General features: G+C 41.2%; 1 protein-coding gene across 2 annotated transcripts in view; it reads right to left on the bottom strand.

Moving 5' to 3' along the window:
• Nucleotides 1–402: 402 nt before the first annotated feature.
• The window catches only part of STX11 (syntaxin 11), a 30,495-nt gene continuing 14,599 nt past the window's right edge, over nucleotides 403–16,298 (bottom strand). The window contains exons 2-6 of one of the 2 annotated variants that reach the window (XM_086877546.1): nucleotides 15,534–15,797; nucleotides 15,335–15,432; nucleotides 14,370–15,222; nucleotides 5,255–5,451; nucleotides 403–3,430 (exon numbers count right to left, since the gene is read on the bottom strand). In XM_086877546.1, the coding sequence (XP_086733672.1) occupies nucleotides 2,559–3,425 (867 nt within the window). In that variant the 5' untranslated portion in view covers nucleotides 3,426–3,430; nucleotides 5,255–5,451; nucleotides 14,370–15,222; nucleotides 15,335–15,432; nucleotides 15,534–15,797 and the 3' untranslated portion in view covers nucleotides 403–2,558. Of the gene's footprint in view, nucleotides 3,431–5,254; nucleotides 5,452–6,201; nucleotides 6,327–14,369; nucleotides 15,223–15,334; nucleotides 15,433–15,533; nucleotides 15,798–16,298 lie in introns of those variants that run through there. The other variant, XM_086877547.1, reaches the window with a different exon arrangement.

Genomic DNA, 16,298 nt, shown 5'->3' with positions numbered 1-16,298 from the left:
GAATGTCTACAATTACCATTTCTTTCTGCTCTCTTTCTCCATGCCTCAAATCAAACTAAAGATTTGAATACTAGTTTTGTATATCTCCTAGTGAAATCATCAAGGTCTCTCAAAACTGCCAGAATAAGTTTGATATTTTTTTTAACTAGAGAATCACCTTAGAATGCATGAATCTCATTTTTCATGGTTTTTTTAGGGAAAAAACAACAGTAAGTCTATCTCAATATGCAACACATTTCATTTACCATGGCAACAAATATTAAGAGGACTTTTTTTCCTAGGCCTTATTTAATCTTCTTTTACCAACTCGTAATTTAGCTTAGCAACTTTTAAACTAAACTTTGACAATGCAAATAACTATTCAGAGCTGTGGATTCAATGTATGACACTCTGCACTTTCAGTTTTTCTTATTAAATCTTTTATTCCATTTGTAGATGCAAAAAAGAAACCAGCACACAAAAAAAAAAAAAGTACATATTTTTTTATCAAAAACATTGGCAAGTGCTAGGAATATGCATGTGAAAGGAAATACATTATTTCATTCTTCATTGATTTATCCCCACATGCTGATTCTCGGAGGTTTAGGGTATTTCTCTACAAATGCACAGTTCCACTGAGTTAATGGCAGTACCTACAGAGTAAAAACTTCTGTCTTCCTGAGTAGCACCAAAGCCACTGGCTGTGGTCTGAGCTCATCACCGTTTTTTCTCCCACTTGAACACCTCACTGAAGAGGTCCTCAGACAAGCATAACACTGATATCGCCAGTATCACCACTGAACATCAAAATATCTTACAGTTTAGGAGACTGGTGTTCCTCACTCTTCCATGTTATCAGAGACAGGTGCTACAGCAAAAGGGACACTCAGTTTCTGAGAAGAGTTATCCCTTTAGTTTCTCTTTGTGTAAAAAAGCCTGTCTGGCTAAAGTTGTTTCCCAGTAAGATTTGAAAGTTTGGAAGTTGGATTTATATTGCTGTTTTGTTATATTAATACAAATAGTAAGAAATGTTTCGAGTTTTTGTTCACACATAAAATAAGGGTGCAAAAGGTAAGAAGGGAGAAGTTTCACTGCAATTGGTGCAGGAAGATGTACATCTATGCACATCTGAGGAAAATTCCCAAATAGAAAATATTTGAAATGTTAAAATATATTTATTAAAATTGGTACCAGCAGTTAAAAAAAATTATTTTCTGAAAAAATGTTCTGCATTATTTCAAAGGATATCAATAGATCACAGTGTATCAGGAAGCCACCTAGAAATATAGTTGGAAAACCTGCAGAAGCAGGAGCTGTGATCAATCATCAGACTTTGTGAATATGTTTCACTGACAGTGCTTACCAAGGCTGCACATTTTTTATTTCTTTGCAATATTCCAAACCTACTGGTTTGCCCTTGTGTAAGGGCAGACTCCTATTACATAAAAGGAGAGTTTCCTTTTAAGCTTGGAAAGAGCACTGAAATGACATGAAACCGTTTTCTTTCTTCTTCAGGTGCACTGAAGAAATAGTTCTATTTGCTTTCCTGGGTGGAGATTTCCCAACAAGTTGGAGAAAAGTCAAAATTTTTGTACACCAGTAAAATTGCATATTAAAAAAAAATAATCCTTCATCTTATTTAAAATAGATGCTAAAAAACTTATATTTGGTTAATACTTATAAAAAATGAAAGTGTACTGACGGGCCAGTCATTCTACTGAAACTGCTTCTATGTATGTGCCAGTACAGGAGACCCTAAAATGCTTTCTCAACCCCACAGTTGTTTTCTTCTTATGGGTGTTTCTGCAGAAGGCCACTCCGTGTTTCTCATCTGGCTGAAGTGTTAATTGGCAGAAAAATGCATCAGAACATGAAAGCATGGCAGGTTTGAAACCAAGAGTCCAGAGAGTGGCTCAAGTTAAAAGTGAGTGAGATGCCTCAGTGTTGCAGTGCTTTTTGCCACCTTGAGAGAGTTGGGTACTCAAAATGGGAAGAAACAATCACTTGCACACAAATAGAACAAAATGTGCATATTATCATTTAAGGTGCAGCCACTTCTGTTGAGATTCCAGACGTCTGGAAATCAAGTTGAAAGAGAAATTAGTTCTGTGTCCTGCTCCTGCTCCAGGCTCAGTATTTTGTCCAATTTGCATCAAGCAAGGTCCAATCTAGTTAAAACTGATACCTCCTGATTCTGTGGTGTGCTGTGTCACCCCAGGCAATAAGGCTTCACTGCCTACAGCCTCATTTTGACAAATAAGAATAAAGTTACTTTTTGAAAGTATCCATCTTCCCTAGGATAAATGATTCATTCTTCTTTCTTGCACTACAGAGATATTGCACCTCTAGTTAAAGTAACAGGGCCTTTAAAAAAATTAGATTAAAAATAGTTTTATCAATGTTTCTAGGAGTTCATAAATAGAAACAGCCTTCAGCACATTTAGTAAAAAGGCAATGAACAAAACCAACTGCAAAATATCCCCCACATTTTTAGGGTTTGTCATTACAGAAAAGTCTCTGGAAAGAACACCTGATTTTGGAGACATTTAAATCAGTCTGTGATAGCTCCAGTGGGACCATCACCTTCTGCAACATGATAAGCAGCAGCAGAGGATTGTTCTGAGGGGATGTTTTCTCCTGTATTCCAAAGCTTTTTTCACTTGGTCTTTAGCATCTCCTACATAGTCCTCAACATTTTGCATGTTTATCTCAATGACATCAAAGGTGTCCGCCTGTTCCTCCACCAGCAGGGCCACCTGCAGAAAGAGCTCATGAACTTCCTTAATGCGACCTTCTAACTTCACCAGCTCCTTGTGTCGCGTCTCTATCTCATTCAAGGCTGCACGAGCTCCCTTAACATCCGACAAGAGATTCTCAGAGAAGACATCCCATTTGCCTTGCTCAATCATCTCCTCAATCTGGTGGCCAGAAACATCTTTGCCCATGATCTCCAGCTGCCGCTGAATTCGAATCTTGCAGTTCTCCCGCTGGTTCATCTCTGTTGCATTGTAATCAAACATAGCGTCCTGAAATGTGTGCATGAGGTCAACATAGTGGTTCTTCGCCACCCTGGCAATGACTGACATAGCTCCATATTTCGTTACTGCATCTTCACAGAAATCTCTCATCACCTGCAGTTTCCTGTGGATGCTTTCTCCACGGCTCTTAATGTCTCTGGCAATACAATTAGTATCTCGTTTGATGCTACTAAGACGGCGCATGGAAGTAAGGAAGCGGCTGTTTTGCTTTCTGAGACGGTTGACATCCGCTTTTAGGTGGTCATTTTCTGTCCGGATATTCTGTATGTCCTTATGAAGAATTTCCAAGGCATAATCCGTCTCATAAAGGAGAATATCCTCAGGTGAATTTTCATCATCGTCACTATCTGAAAACTGTTGGTTGTGTAATCTGGCAAATTCACGCAGCTCACTTAAACGGTCTTTCATCCTGCCTGTAAAACAGGAATAGGAGGAATGAGTTTAAAGTAACTAAAATATTAGTTAAAACAGTTGAAAATTTGTAACTAATAGCTACATCATGGTGATAACTAAATCATATAAAACAAACATAACTACAGCAAAAATAACCTAAAATATCAGATTTTCAATCTGTTCACACTATTTTATATAGTTATGGATATCACATCCAAAACGCTGCTAGAACACTGTTCTAGAAAATAAAAAGATTAGGAACAAAAACTGCAGGAAAGAAGTCAACAAATCTTGAAGACAAATCAAAAAGAATAGTAGGACAGTCCCAAACTCCCCAGAAAATGACAGTCTTTTACTTGAAGGGGAAAACCAGACTACTGATAGGAAGCCTTCAACCATCAGCATCTGTAGATGTGCTAATAACCAAAGACTTCCCACTGCTGCTCATTAGAGAAATCTCCTCTAGCTCCTGATCCTTCATTACATCAACTGCCCAAAATGTCACAGGGCTTCCCTCATTCTAAGTTTGCTTTTCCTGGAAGAATACTAAGAAGCCTCTCACAAACAGAAATGACATTTACCAATAAATTTGGGAAAGAAAAGTTTCAAGAAATCATGTGAAAATATCAAGATAAGGGGAAAAAAAAAAAAAAGAAAAAAAGAGGAAGGATTGAAAAAAAAAGAGCAACTTTAGTGTCTGCAGATTGATCATGAAGTATCAGGCATCAACAATTAGGGATGTGGAGAATGAGTGTGGAGAATCTCTTGAGGAGAGACTGTGAGAGCTGGGCCTGTTTAGTCCAGAGAAGACTGAGAGGGATCTCATCAGCACATATAAATATGTCAAAGGCGGGTGCCAAGAGGATGGTGCCAGACTCTTTTCAGTGGTACCCAGCAACAGGACAAAGAAAAATGTCCATAAACTAAAACACAAGACATTTCACCTCAACCTGAACAAGACCCTCACCACATTGAGGGTGGCAGAGGCTGCCCAGGGAGGTTGTGGAGTCTGCCTCTCTGGAGGCATTCAAAACCCACTGGACATGTGTCACCTGATTTAGGTGACCCTGCCTTGGCAGGGGATTTGGACTAAATGATTTCCAAGATCCCTTCCAACCCTAACAATTTTGTAATTCTGTAAACTTTGTGCTTACCATTGCCTTAAACTTCAGAAAAATTAAATTTCATCGGCCTTCTACAGAGCGCATAGTAACAACTGGCTCAACAATGATTTCACTTTCTGTTTGTGTTTTCTTCATCAAGCAAACCCTGAGTAAAGCTCCTGTGTAATAAACTCATAATTATGTAAGAGTAGAAGGAAGAAATGGAGAAGCAAATACATAGTCATTTACAACATGAAAATCTTAATGCTGTAGTAAATTCATGTGTATACGAATTCTGCAGCATCTCTAAAAGTACTGTTTTTCTTTTAATACAACAGGAAAGTTTAAAAAGTCAAACATTAAAAGAAGAGTAAGGAGCTGTCAAGTGTGGCCTTGGATTGCACAATGTTGCCTGCACACAGGAAGATCACGCAATTAAACACTGGCCTATGCACTATCACTTCCACCAAGTCTCTGCCTACAGTCTGTATGTGCTGAATGAAAGTTGTACAACATAAAATTTAATATTCATCAATCAGCTCATGTTATCTCATTGGCCATGCTGCTACTGTTCATTTCATCCGGGATTTCCCCTGCAAAATCTTTGGAAAGTTCCAGAAACTCCTACCAGCCATTTGGGGAAAGACAGCTCTAACAGCCCCACAGTCATTAATGACACCACTACCACTCTTGATGAGTTATGACGCCCACTTGAGACACTTCAAGCACGATTCTTTGTACCTGGAATCTTCAGAAGTCACCTCCTTCTGACTTCAGTCACTGCCCCAAGCCTTGAGCACTTTGCTGAGTAAGATTGCGAAGGAACGAGCTGGACATCAGTGAATGAACACATGGATCAAGGCCACTTGTGAACAGCTCCTCTCCAGTGACAGCATCACACACGACCTCCACAATCCAGCAGATCCAGCAGAGTCTAGCTGTAAGCAGAACAGAGGGATCAAGTTGTAGTCGCACTTACAATCTTCATCCTGGGTTTTCCCACTTCCCCAGTACTTAGTTCTAAAAGCCTACATTATTTGTGTCCACGTACCAAAACTTATATTTAGGTGGTCAACATTAGTATCTTTTAACTCTGCATTGAGGACAGCTCCCTGGGATATGTCTCCACAGGTCAGGTGTGGAGACATATCCCAGTTCCCACTTTTGTCCTAACAAATGGACACCATCTATTTAAGCCTGACTTCGGAGTCATGCAAAATCAGGGACTTTTTGGCACTTCCTTTCATTCTCCCCAAGTCCTGTCTTCCACATTCTGTTTCTAAATTGCATCACCTAGACTGCTTCCCACTTCATCTTCACATTTTCAAGATGTTCATCCTTATCTACACACAGTACCTGGACAGGATGGAAGGGCAGGAATTGAGTAACTTTCTGTCTGTATTTCAGCATTGTATGAGGCCACAAACACCACAAGTTACAGAGGACACTTGTTCAGCTTTATGCTGAACATGCTCAAGTACTCCGTAGGTCAGCACTTGCAATATTTGGCCGAAGAGATTTGTGAGGTTCAAGAAAATGTTTAGATTTCATCTTTCTTGAGCACCTTTTGCTCAAGGAACACAGTAAATTTATTTGGGGTATTTGGAAACTGTTGCTTTGAGAAACTCACAATTTGGCAGAATTTTTTATTACATAAAGAAAAACAGTAGGCTGGAATGTAACATCACCTCAGACGTCTTCTCCTATTTCAAATTCTCATTTCAAACAAGGGGGAACCAGATCTTCTCAAGAGAGGACAATAACTTCCAAGCATTCCTTGGATGGTGTCAGGGACAGAACTGACACTAAAGAGCTGAAATAAATAAGCAGGGAGAGCAAGGGGGAAGAGCAATTTGAAACATTTCAACATAACAAGCTGTGGTTTAGAAAAGTTGGCTTCCTTTATCAGATACTGTTGTTACTCAGCAAAGTTTGCATCTATGCATAAGTTGACTGCATTGCTTGTAATTAGACCAGCAATATATTAATACATGGTACATTACGGGTTGTTAGGGATAGCCGCAAACCTCAGTCTGTAAAATGAGCATCAGTCTCTCCCTTCATACAGTGCCCAGTGCAGCAGTAGAATTTGGGTTCTCTGACAGGGAAACAGCCCTGCAGGACCTTGGTGTGCTGGTAGGCATGAACAGGAATGTGAGGCATGCATTCAGGCTGGTGCAGCAAAAGTGAGGAAGGAAAGGGACCCCCTGTCTGACACTTGAGAGACCACATCTGGAGTGTTACTCACCAGACACATTGGGATGAGCTCAGGGGAGGCCACAGAGGTGATCAGAGGTGCTGGAGCACCTGATAAAGGAAGAGAGGCTGGGAGAGTTGGGAATGTTCAGCCTGAGAAACAGGAAGCTCAAGGGAGATCTTGTTGCCATCACTAACTGTTTAATGCAAGGCTAGAACTTTCTTGGAAATGTACAGCAGTAACACAAGATGCAACAGACCTAAGTAGAAACGAGAGAAGAGCCAGCCAGATACGAGATGGGGAGAAAGGAAAAAAAGAAGAAAACCCTGAACATTTAGAAACAATGGAAAAGGTGCTCAGAAAAGTTTTGGAATCAGCATCCTTGAAGATATTTAAAACTCTACTGGCATGGTCTTCAGCAACCTAACTGCCTGTGTGGGTTTTGAACAGGCCTGGATTAGACAATGTCCAAACATCTACAGACAAATTAGACAAACAGTCTAAATAGTTCTGGTAATCATCCTTAGATAAAAGTTTACAATTTGACCATGAACATTAAATATATTTAACTACTTGTACAAATCTATATAAGAGACAGAAAAGTATGAGGTTTAATAGATCAGCTGATTAGATTAGATTAGCTGATTTAGATTAGATTAGATTAGTTTTATTTCATTTAAAATGCTACATATATTCAAACTGGAAAATGTGCTTCCACGTTTGTATTTTTGGACTAGGTAAATCTGTCCCTGTAAATATGGAGTTCTTTCTGCAACCCGTAATGACATGTACACCCAAACACACACACAGGAAATACAGGCCAGGTGATGACTGCAGAGGTTACAAGTTTGAAGGCAGATATCCAGCAAGTACAGTCAGCTGAGGGCATGTTCAGTGCTCATCTTTTCATGTTACTGGGCAACTTACCAGTATTAATCACCACAGTGACAAGCTTTCCCATGATGCATGAGAAACATACAAATTGTCCTGTTGCAATAAGACTGGAGCCCCAGACAACTGTGTATGACATGGGATTTCAGACAAGAAAGAAAATCCACTCTGAAAATCAAAAACTATGCTTATGAATACACCCCCTGTCTGTTAGCCCCATATACATACAAAAGGGAGTCCTACAAACATTGCCTAACATTGCCATGCTAATGTTCTGAAGACTATCAACTATGTGAAATAATCTAAGGGTGAAAAGTTATTTCTATAGAAACAAGTGAGTTACACACTTATGCTTATTTTAGCTTTAACATCTGTATATCAACACTCTATCCCCTTATGGACCATTCACTTAAGAGTTGGGCTCAACGATCCTTGTGTGGTCCTTCCGGCTCAGAATATTCTGTGATTCTGTGATCAGAGTTTGGGGACATGATGAAACATTTGGTGAAATGATGAAACAGCTTCAGCAGAGCATCCATATTTCATGGCCAGCTGCTGGGAAGGAAGGCAGTGTACATTTTTTCTTCTTACAGCGTTCATAAATGGCAGCTGCTACTTAATACCATCTTGTGGCTTACCCAAAGTCTAGTCAGTAATCTTTTCAGCCTTGAGTAGGGCTTTACAAGATGAAGCTTTTACTTCAGTTGTTTGAGGAACAAGAGATATTTCAAAACAAGTCAGTTAAAAATAATTTCTGTCAGTAGCTCTTCTTGCCCTTGGAAGGTAAAAGGAGCCCACGTGGCTCATCCTGGCTCTGAATGGCATGTGATCTGGATTGCATGACACACAATAGATGTGACCCAAAAAACAAGTGGTGAACAATTAGGAAATAACCTGCTCTTAGGCAAAATTACTTCATAGCTAAGTGTGTCAGCATATTTCAGTGACTTCCTATATTACTTGTAGAGAACGTAGTGTTGATGGAAATCTACTCAGATGGACATACTGAACTGAACACACTACATTCCAAGGCAAATAGAGTGCTGCTGTTGCACTAAAATACAAGTCATACATAGGTAAAAAACGTGTTAAATTCAGCTGAAGCATTTTGTTTAAGAGTTGGAGTCTCAAATTTAATAATTTTCTAGTAACTATCTGTTTTGTAAATAATTGTCTTAGATCAGATTTAACATTTTTGCTTGGTATCTGTTGTCTAATAATAGATTTCACAATATTAATTAACTTGGGAAAAAGACTTTGTTTTTCTAAACAGTAAGTTTTCCTCTTCCCAGAAGAGTAGTTGGCTTATAGCAGAGTACTAGTCATCTTTTCAGTCCAAATTCCCTGTCTTCTCAACCATGCCCATCACAGGGGGCACAGCAGGCTTGAATTTTTAAAATTACTCATCTTTTTTTTCTTTCTTCTCCTCTGTAAGAGCCTGAAACAAAAAAAAAATTATTATCTAATGATTAGGACAGTTTGCCTTCTCAAGGCATTGATTCTGATTCTATGATCACATATGTGAACTAACTCCAATATTAACAGCTATGACAGAGATCATCAGTTCAAAATCTTTTTATGGCCTCACCGAAAGGAAGTTATCCTCTCTGGTTTCTTGGATTTCACACTGATTAAAAATAGACAAAATGTATTCAGGAATTAAAGTCCATCAGCTAACATTGAATGCCAGTTATAAAGCTACAGATATCCATCAAGAAGCTGCAAGTGTATCTGAAGACTACACTACCCAGCTCATCTGCTCATCAAAGCCTGTGTACAACACAACACCACCTTTATACTTTCTGTCACCCTAGAGACACATATTTGCAGTTGCAAATGTCTCAGGGTATTATTTTTTCCCAAAAGTTTACATGTAGTATCAATTTCTATGTTTGTGCCAGGACACGTTATTTATTACAAGCTGATAGATTCAGAGAATTAGGGGTGACTCCATTCTTTGCAGGCTACTTCTGCATCTGGCAGAATCTCCAAGTCTCCAGTGGTTGTTTTCCTATCCTAAAGGGGGCAAAAATTAACTCAGATTGTTGCTTCTAATTCAAAGAAATGAGGCAATAATTGCTAGAATACTTGTAGCTTTGGAGGTTCTTCTTTGACTTATCTGTTTCTTTACCAGTATTCAATGTCTTCAACAGAAAGGAACTCTCAATTTTTGTATGACAACATATTATAAATTCTAGAATCTAGGGTGCATCTGGTCTATCTCAGATGCATTGAATGCAGTTAACCATCCTGGCGTTTTCTGTAGACTGGTTATCAGCTTTCCCAGATAGTATCAAAACTAGGAGATGCTGCTGGTTCATATTAAATGCATTCTAATATGCCATTTTTCACATATTTATGATAAGACTGAGAAAAAAAATCTGATGTTTTAGCCTGTTACTCAGTAGCCATGAGAGTAAACATTATTTCTGCATTGGAGAGGTCAGCTTGTTTTACATGGGTTGACTGCTACTATTTACTAGATTGTCTAGATTTTCACTGGAGAGCTAAGAATGACCACTGACAAATTTTCAATAGTGGATAGACAAAATGGATTATCGGTATCTCCTCTTGACATTTTCCTCACAAGTCACATACATGAGCAACTGTAACTAGATTTGGTGTTGGTTGGGTGGGGTAGGGAGCAGTTGTAACAGGGCTGTAGACAAAAAAAGTTTCTCCATCTTCACTGGTTTGCAACACCAATGTCTTCAGGTAAAATTGGCCTAGATGGAGACAAGGGGAGTGTGAGCTGTACCTCCAAGGGCTTGGCAAATGGTTAAGACAGATATATACCACTAACATAAACAGAGAGACAGCCATCCATGCATTTCTTGGCAATTACTACAGCTCGGCATCATTACAGGTCACCTTGCAGGGCAATCAGCCAACACACTCACAGGCAGTGCTGGCACTACGGCAGCATGAGCATATACATTATCTAATTAATCACCTCGGCTTCCCTGGAACACATTGGCTCAGCGAAATAGCTGTGCACATACCACATTTATATAACTACTATTGCTACCACACAGTGGTATTTATAAGTGATTAAGACGTTATGTTGGTATGCAGATAGAAATATGAGGTTGCATGTGATCATCAGTCAGAGCCAACATGTTCTACTGATGTTTTTAAATTAGCACAACTGCGTTATTTTTTAAAAAGCACATATATTTAAGGCTTGTGATAAAGTGTTACAATCTGAGACCAAGTACTCATGACTTTAAAAGAAACTCCTTTAAGCTTAAATACAGGGTGTTTTCTTGTCATTTGGTCATGTGTGCCGGTACACATGAGGCTCAGTTTGGGATCCTATTGCAAAATCTGCACAACTGTACCTGCACCAAACTAGTTCCTGGCAGGAAATAACCCCTACAGCCACACATGCATACCCACAGCCTCAGCCCCAGGATGTGTCAGGCTTTATGTCAGTTAGATTATTTAGCAGCCCATGGGTATTTACAGGCCCATTCAAAGCACCAGTGAAATTGAGACAAGATATAGATGTAATTAGGGACAAACCTGATTGGGCATATCAAAAGCTCAAGCAAGCTTTATTCTTGCTTTGAAAAATAAATGAGGTGTCACTACCACAAACAGCACAGAGAAAAGGCATAGAAGGAAAAGCTGGAGTACGCAGTATTTCCTTGACTTTTGCAAAGATGAGCTTGCTGAGAATAATCCTGGCAATTAATGGGTTAACTGCCATAGCAGATTAGGCAAAGGCTGCACACATGATAAGCCTTCTGAAGTCAAGATATGTGACATCGTTCTCTCTCTGATAAAACTACGTAATTGTGACCTAGATGTAAGTGCCAAGCACTGCGTGAGAGCTCTTGCTGATTGTGTAGAGTGTCTTGGTATCTCATCTAGCTTATCAAAGCAGAGATAAAAACCAAATTGCTTTGGTCCCCTCATGTGGAGGCCCCCCCCGCTCCCCCCACTACCCAAGAGAGGGTTCCCAGTAGTCAGCCCTAGACTGCTCCCTGGGAAGGATGTTGGTTCCTGGCCAAATCTTGGGGAATAATCCTAAATTCAAGTGCAACCAAAAATGGCTTCACTGCAAAAAGTGATAACCCCAGATTTGGCATTGAGATGGGTTTACTGGATCAAGTTAACATTGCCTCAGTAATTTCTGCACCATGCTTTGTCATCCTTGAACTACAGGGATGACCAGAGTTAAAGAAAATTGATGGGCCAGATAAAAGATAATAGAAAGTGTATCTGGTCCAGCACCTTCATATTTGACACAGCAGTTGTCTTCTCACTGTCAGAACTGGTTTTGAACATATCAGCATTAGGATGGGTATCTGTCACACTCAGAGGTTATCCATATTTTCCATTAGTGACTTGGAGAGTGGAATCAAACATGAGCTTGTACAGTCTCCAGGCAACACTGACCTGGAAGGGAGTAGAAGCAAGCGTTTGATGGGGGCAGGGGAGGAGAAATGATGACAATTTAAGGTGATCTTGACCATAAGAGAAGAATTAACAAAAATAAAAGGAAATTCAATATAGAAAAGCCTGGCTTGTCTATTTAGATAAAATTATTCACACAAATATAAAGTAGGAAACACCTAGTTTGGCAGCAGGGAAGCATTGGTGAAGTTATGGCTGATTGCAAGCCACAAAAGTTCACAATATAATGTCATTGTAAAAAAAACAAAAAAAATCCATGTCTTATACGAGAGATGGCTTGGGAAGGACTGGCTTTACTCTGCTTGGCTTAGATAAGGCCTCAGTTAGAAAAGTACATCCTGAAACAGTTCTCACATCAGGAAAGCCAAATGAAGCATATTTGTCATTGTCCCCAAACAGTTTAGAAAATACTCTCCTGGAGAAAGAGGAGCTGAAGGAATTATCTTAATTTAATTCAGAAAACCAGGGAGAGAGACACAGTATTCCAGCACATAAAAGGAGTTTTCTATGAAAAGAGAAATGGTCAATTTGATCCCTGTGCTGATATTGGAAACATGAGAAGTAATCAATTTCTTCCACGAGGCTTATGTTGGCTTGTGACTTGCTGAAAATTTGAGCATTTCTCTGTGGAAATACTGTGGGACCTTCTTCCTTGACAGAAAGAGAGAAGATACAGAGCCCCCTCTCAGGCCTGGTTTAGCAGTGGATAAAGCAGTGTCCCCGCATTCCCAGGATTTGTTCAGTGCCCTCGCTCCCAGTGTCACTGTGTGTCCAGCACAACACGTATGTTCACACGGTGCTGACCGTGTGAACATACAGAGAAATTTAGGTGACTCTTTCCACTCAGCAGATTCTCTTCCTTCTCTATTATTTATGCACCAGTGGCAACTACCATTTCTCCTTCTGAAGCAGGTCATGATTACTGTTGGTATACTGTTAGTAGAGTGAAAGATGTCAGACATGGAGCCTAATCCCACAGCACCCAAATTCTCCAGGGCTGATTGAGTATGCAGTTCCATAGCATCACATTTATCTACAGTGCTACATTTTTACTCATTTTAATGTCTCAAGAGATCTTCTGTACCATGCTCACTTTCTTCATGGAGATGTCTTTTAACAACAGAGTTTAACTTGCAGTTTCAGCCTCAGCCAAAACACCAGCTACTATATGACTGAACATGCAACATGTATACAAGGCTGTCAGAGAAAAAAAGTATCACAAAGAGGTCATTGGAGGAGTTGGACACCTAAACCATCCTTTCCTAATGATGATATTTATTCTGTTCATCTGTTAGACTTCTAGTCTGTTTTGGACAAAAAAAAGTTATGGTCATCTTGTAGTCTCACCACTGTTTAAATAGTGAGTATCAGCACTGCTAAGAAAGCATCATCATTCATTTTGTTCTCTAATCCTAAAAAGTCACATATTGCCATTTTGATACCTGACAGCTTAAAAGACAGTTGCTAAAATACCATCTAAAGAACAGGAACAAGAAGTGCAAGCGTCCGTTTCTGGCCAGTGCTGTTATTCTAGTCATTTCCTTTCTCAGTATCGCAGAGTGACATGTAGTTATCTCAGACATTCACGAGTGCCAATTCTTCTTAGTGGAAGGAAATGAGTATCAATTAAATAGGAAGCAATCAGAGAACACTAACTTTTGCACCCTTTTCCAGATCTGGCCATGATGACACTTGAGAATGAAGGAAAAGCTATTATATTTTGCATATAAACCAAATTTTCTGTAAAATCTGCTGTGTAGCTATTCATAACCATGTCTGAGTCCTATGAATAAAATGTTGATACTCGTTAAACCAGACAAACAAGACAGTGGAAATGCAGATATCCGTTGTGACTGGATGAGAAGACACACATTTGAAAGTGCCTCTGTTTTTTTCTCATCCTGTGAAAACCCAGCCATCCCTTTTGCGTTCCATGAGGAGCAGGGCTAGCCTAAGGCAACTTCGCACCCAAAAACCCAGCCCGCATTTCCTATCATCTCTCAGGGCTTCAGACTTCGCCACTCGAGCCGAAAGGGGCAGTTTCGTGTACTCTAAAGCAAAGCCGAGATGCCCCGCACGCCCCGCGGAGCCTCCGCCTCTCCGGCCGGGCTGGCTGCCGAGCAGCGGGCCCGGGAAGGGGCGGCCAGCCCCAGCTCCGGCGCTGCCCAGCACTGCCCTCCAGCTCCGGCCGCGTCGGTGTCCGGGAACCCCAGCTGATGCTCGGAGGAGCTCGGGAATACGGCTGTACCCCCGTCCCGGGATCCAGCACCGGCTGCCCGGGGTAAAGAAACCAAACCCTGCCCAGCCCCCGAGGAAGGCGTCCTCCCCGTCACGGCAGGTACTCACCTCCGGGCAGGGAAGTCCGGCCAGTCCTGTGTAACTCCTCCCGCGTCGCTCCCCGAGGTGCCGGTGTCCCACCCCGAGGTGCCGGTGTCCCACCCCGCGGTGCCGGTGTCTCTCCCCGCGGTGCCGGTGTCACTCCCCGCGGTGCCGGTGTCCCACCCCGCGGTGCCGGTGTCTCTCTCCGAGGTGCCGGTGTCTCTCCCCGAGGTGCCGGTGTCTCTCCCCGAGATGCCGATGCCGCCTCAGCATCCGTGCCGTCGAGGCGAGCGCTCATCCCCGCGGACCGCCCCGCCCCCGACCGGCTCGCCCGCCTATTGGCTGCGAGGGTGTAATTTGCATGTCGGCGCCCCGCCCCCTGCCGGCCCCGCGGGAGGATGCCCGGCTGCTGTCGCTGCCACGGGGAAAGTCCGCCCCGTGGGTGCCGGGAAGCGTGGGAGCCGTGAGCTGGCCCCTTTCCTCGCCATCATCCCCGTGGACGTCCCCTGACTTTTTTTGTTCTCGCCTCCCCGCCGGCAAGCGGGGGCTTTCCGACACTGTGATTCTGTAATTCAAATTGCCGCTGCTTAGCGTAAGGAAGCGCTCTTCGCTTCATGCCTCGGAGTACGGGTCAAATCAAGTCTTTTTTGTGCGTTGTGACTCTCTGGGGAAAAAAAACCCCAACACTTTCCCCATCATTCGAACTGAAAGAAAACCTAACAAAAAATGTTTGGTACACATTTATTAATTAGCCACACAAGTAGTTACAGAGGTTATTCAAGTCTTCCTGAGACAGGAAGTTTTTGCTTTTCTTGAAAATCTTGGACAATCTTGAAAATCCTCCTTTTTTCTCCTTTTCATCACAAATCTTGAAAATAATCTGAAAATTTTAAAATATAGAAGTTACTTTATTGTTGGTGCCAAAAAGTAGCCGAAAGAGCAACTGTACTTTCCTGAGTAATCATCAGTTATACAGCTCCAAAATTTCTTACATTGCATAAATCCCACCCTGGGTGACCGAGAACAATTTCTGTCATGATGAGAACAGTTGCAGAGATGTAGGAAGCTTACTCCTTCCTTATTTTCTATGCTGTTTTTGTGTCAGGAAAAAAAATGAAAGTAAAAAGAAAATATTTGAGGTTTTATGGTAAAAATCAGTTAAAAATATATCTGACAGAAAGGCTCTTTTACCTTGAAAAATCCAGGACTGCACTGGGCACTTTGCTGGGATTTTTCTCTTAGACCTTGATGCTGGAGACAAATTTAGGTGTGTGGGTCTCACTAGTTCTCTAAAACTACCTGAAGGCACTGAATTGTGAGTGGGTTTTCTTTTCCAGGCTGCTGCTTCGTGAGACCAGCTGCAGCATCAGTGAGCAGGCAGTTTTCTCCTCGCCAATGGACCGCAGAAAGCAAATGGGCCTTCAGTGTTGTTTGGTGTTGTTAATGCAGGAGGAGCTGAAAATAGAGCTGGGTGTTAACGTAATGTCATGGGTAATCAAAGGTACAGGCTCCTTTGCGTGGCATGGAACAACAATTACAAATTAACCCGCTGTTGTTGCAGCACAGGCAAAGCTATGGGTGTATTGACTGATGTGTCTGATGGTCCTGTCAAGAGCAAAATGTTAATCTAGAAACATCTGATATCTTCCCTGTAATTCATCTGGAGGATATAGAAGACCAAAGAGATGACTGTCAAGTCTCCCCTGCTTTGGCAGAGACTTCAGTAAAAATTTCAGTATCTGAGTAGCAGGCAAGGTAGCAACATTGTTAAAATATTACTCTTCTAAGAAACAAATGGAGAGAAATTTATTATTTCTACAGATTTTGCCACCTAGATTAGACGAGGTTAAAGAAGGTTCCAAATTCTCATAAAAACCTCACTAATTACACAAATAGCATGCTAAAAAAAAATTCCACTATAGCTAAACAGGTAGCCTAAAAGTTATTGAGTGTATT

This window comes from Cyanistes caeruleus, chromosome 2 (assembly GCF_971803275.1).
Source record: "Cyanistes caeruleus chromosome 2, bCyaCae1.hap1.1, whole genome shotgun sequence".
Lineage (NCBI taxonomy): Eukaryota > Metazoa > Chordata > Aves > Passeriformes > Paridae > Cyanistes > Cyanistes caeruleus.
The sequence above is the reverse complement of the archived record's forward strand: the minus strand, read 5'-3'. Positions and strand labels throughout refer to the sequence as shown.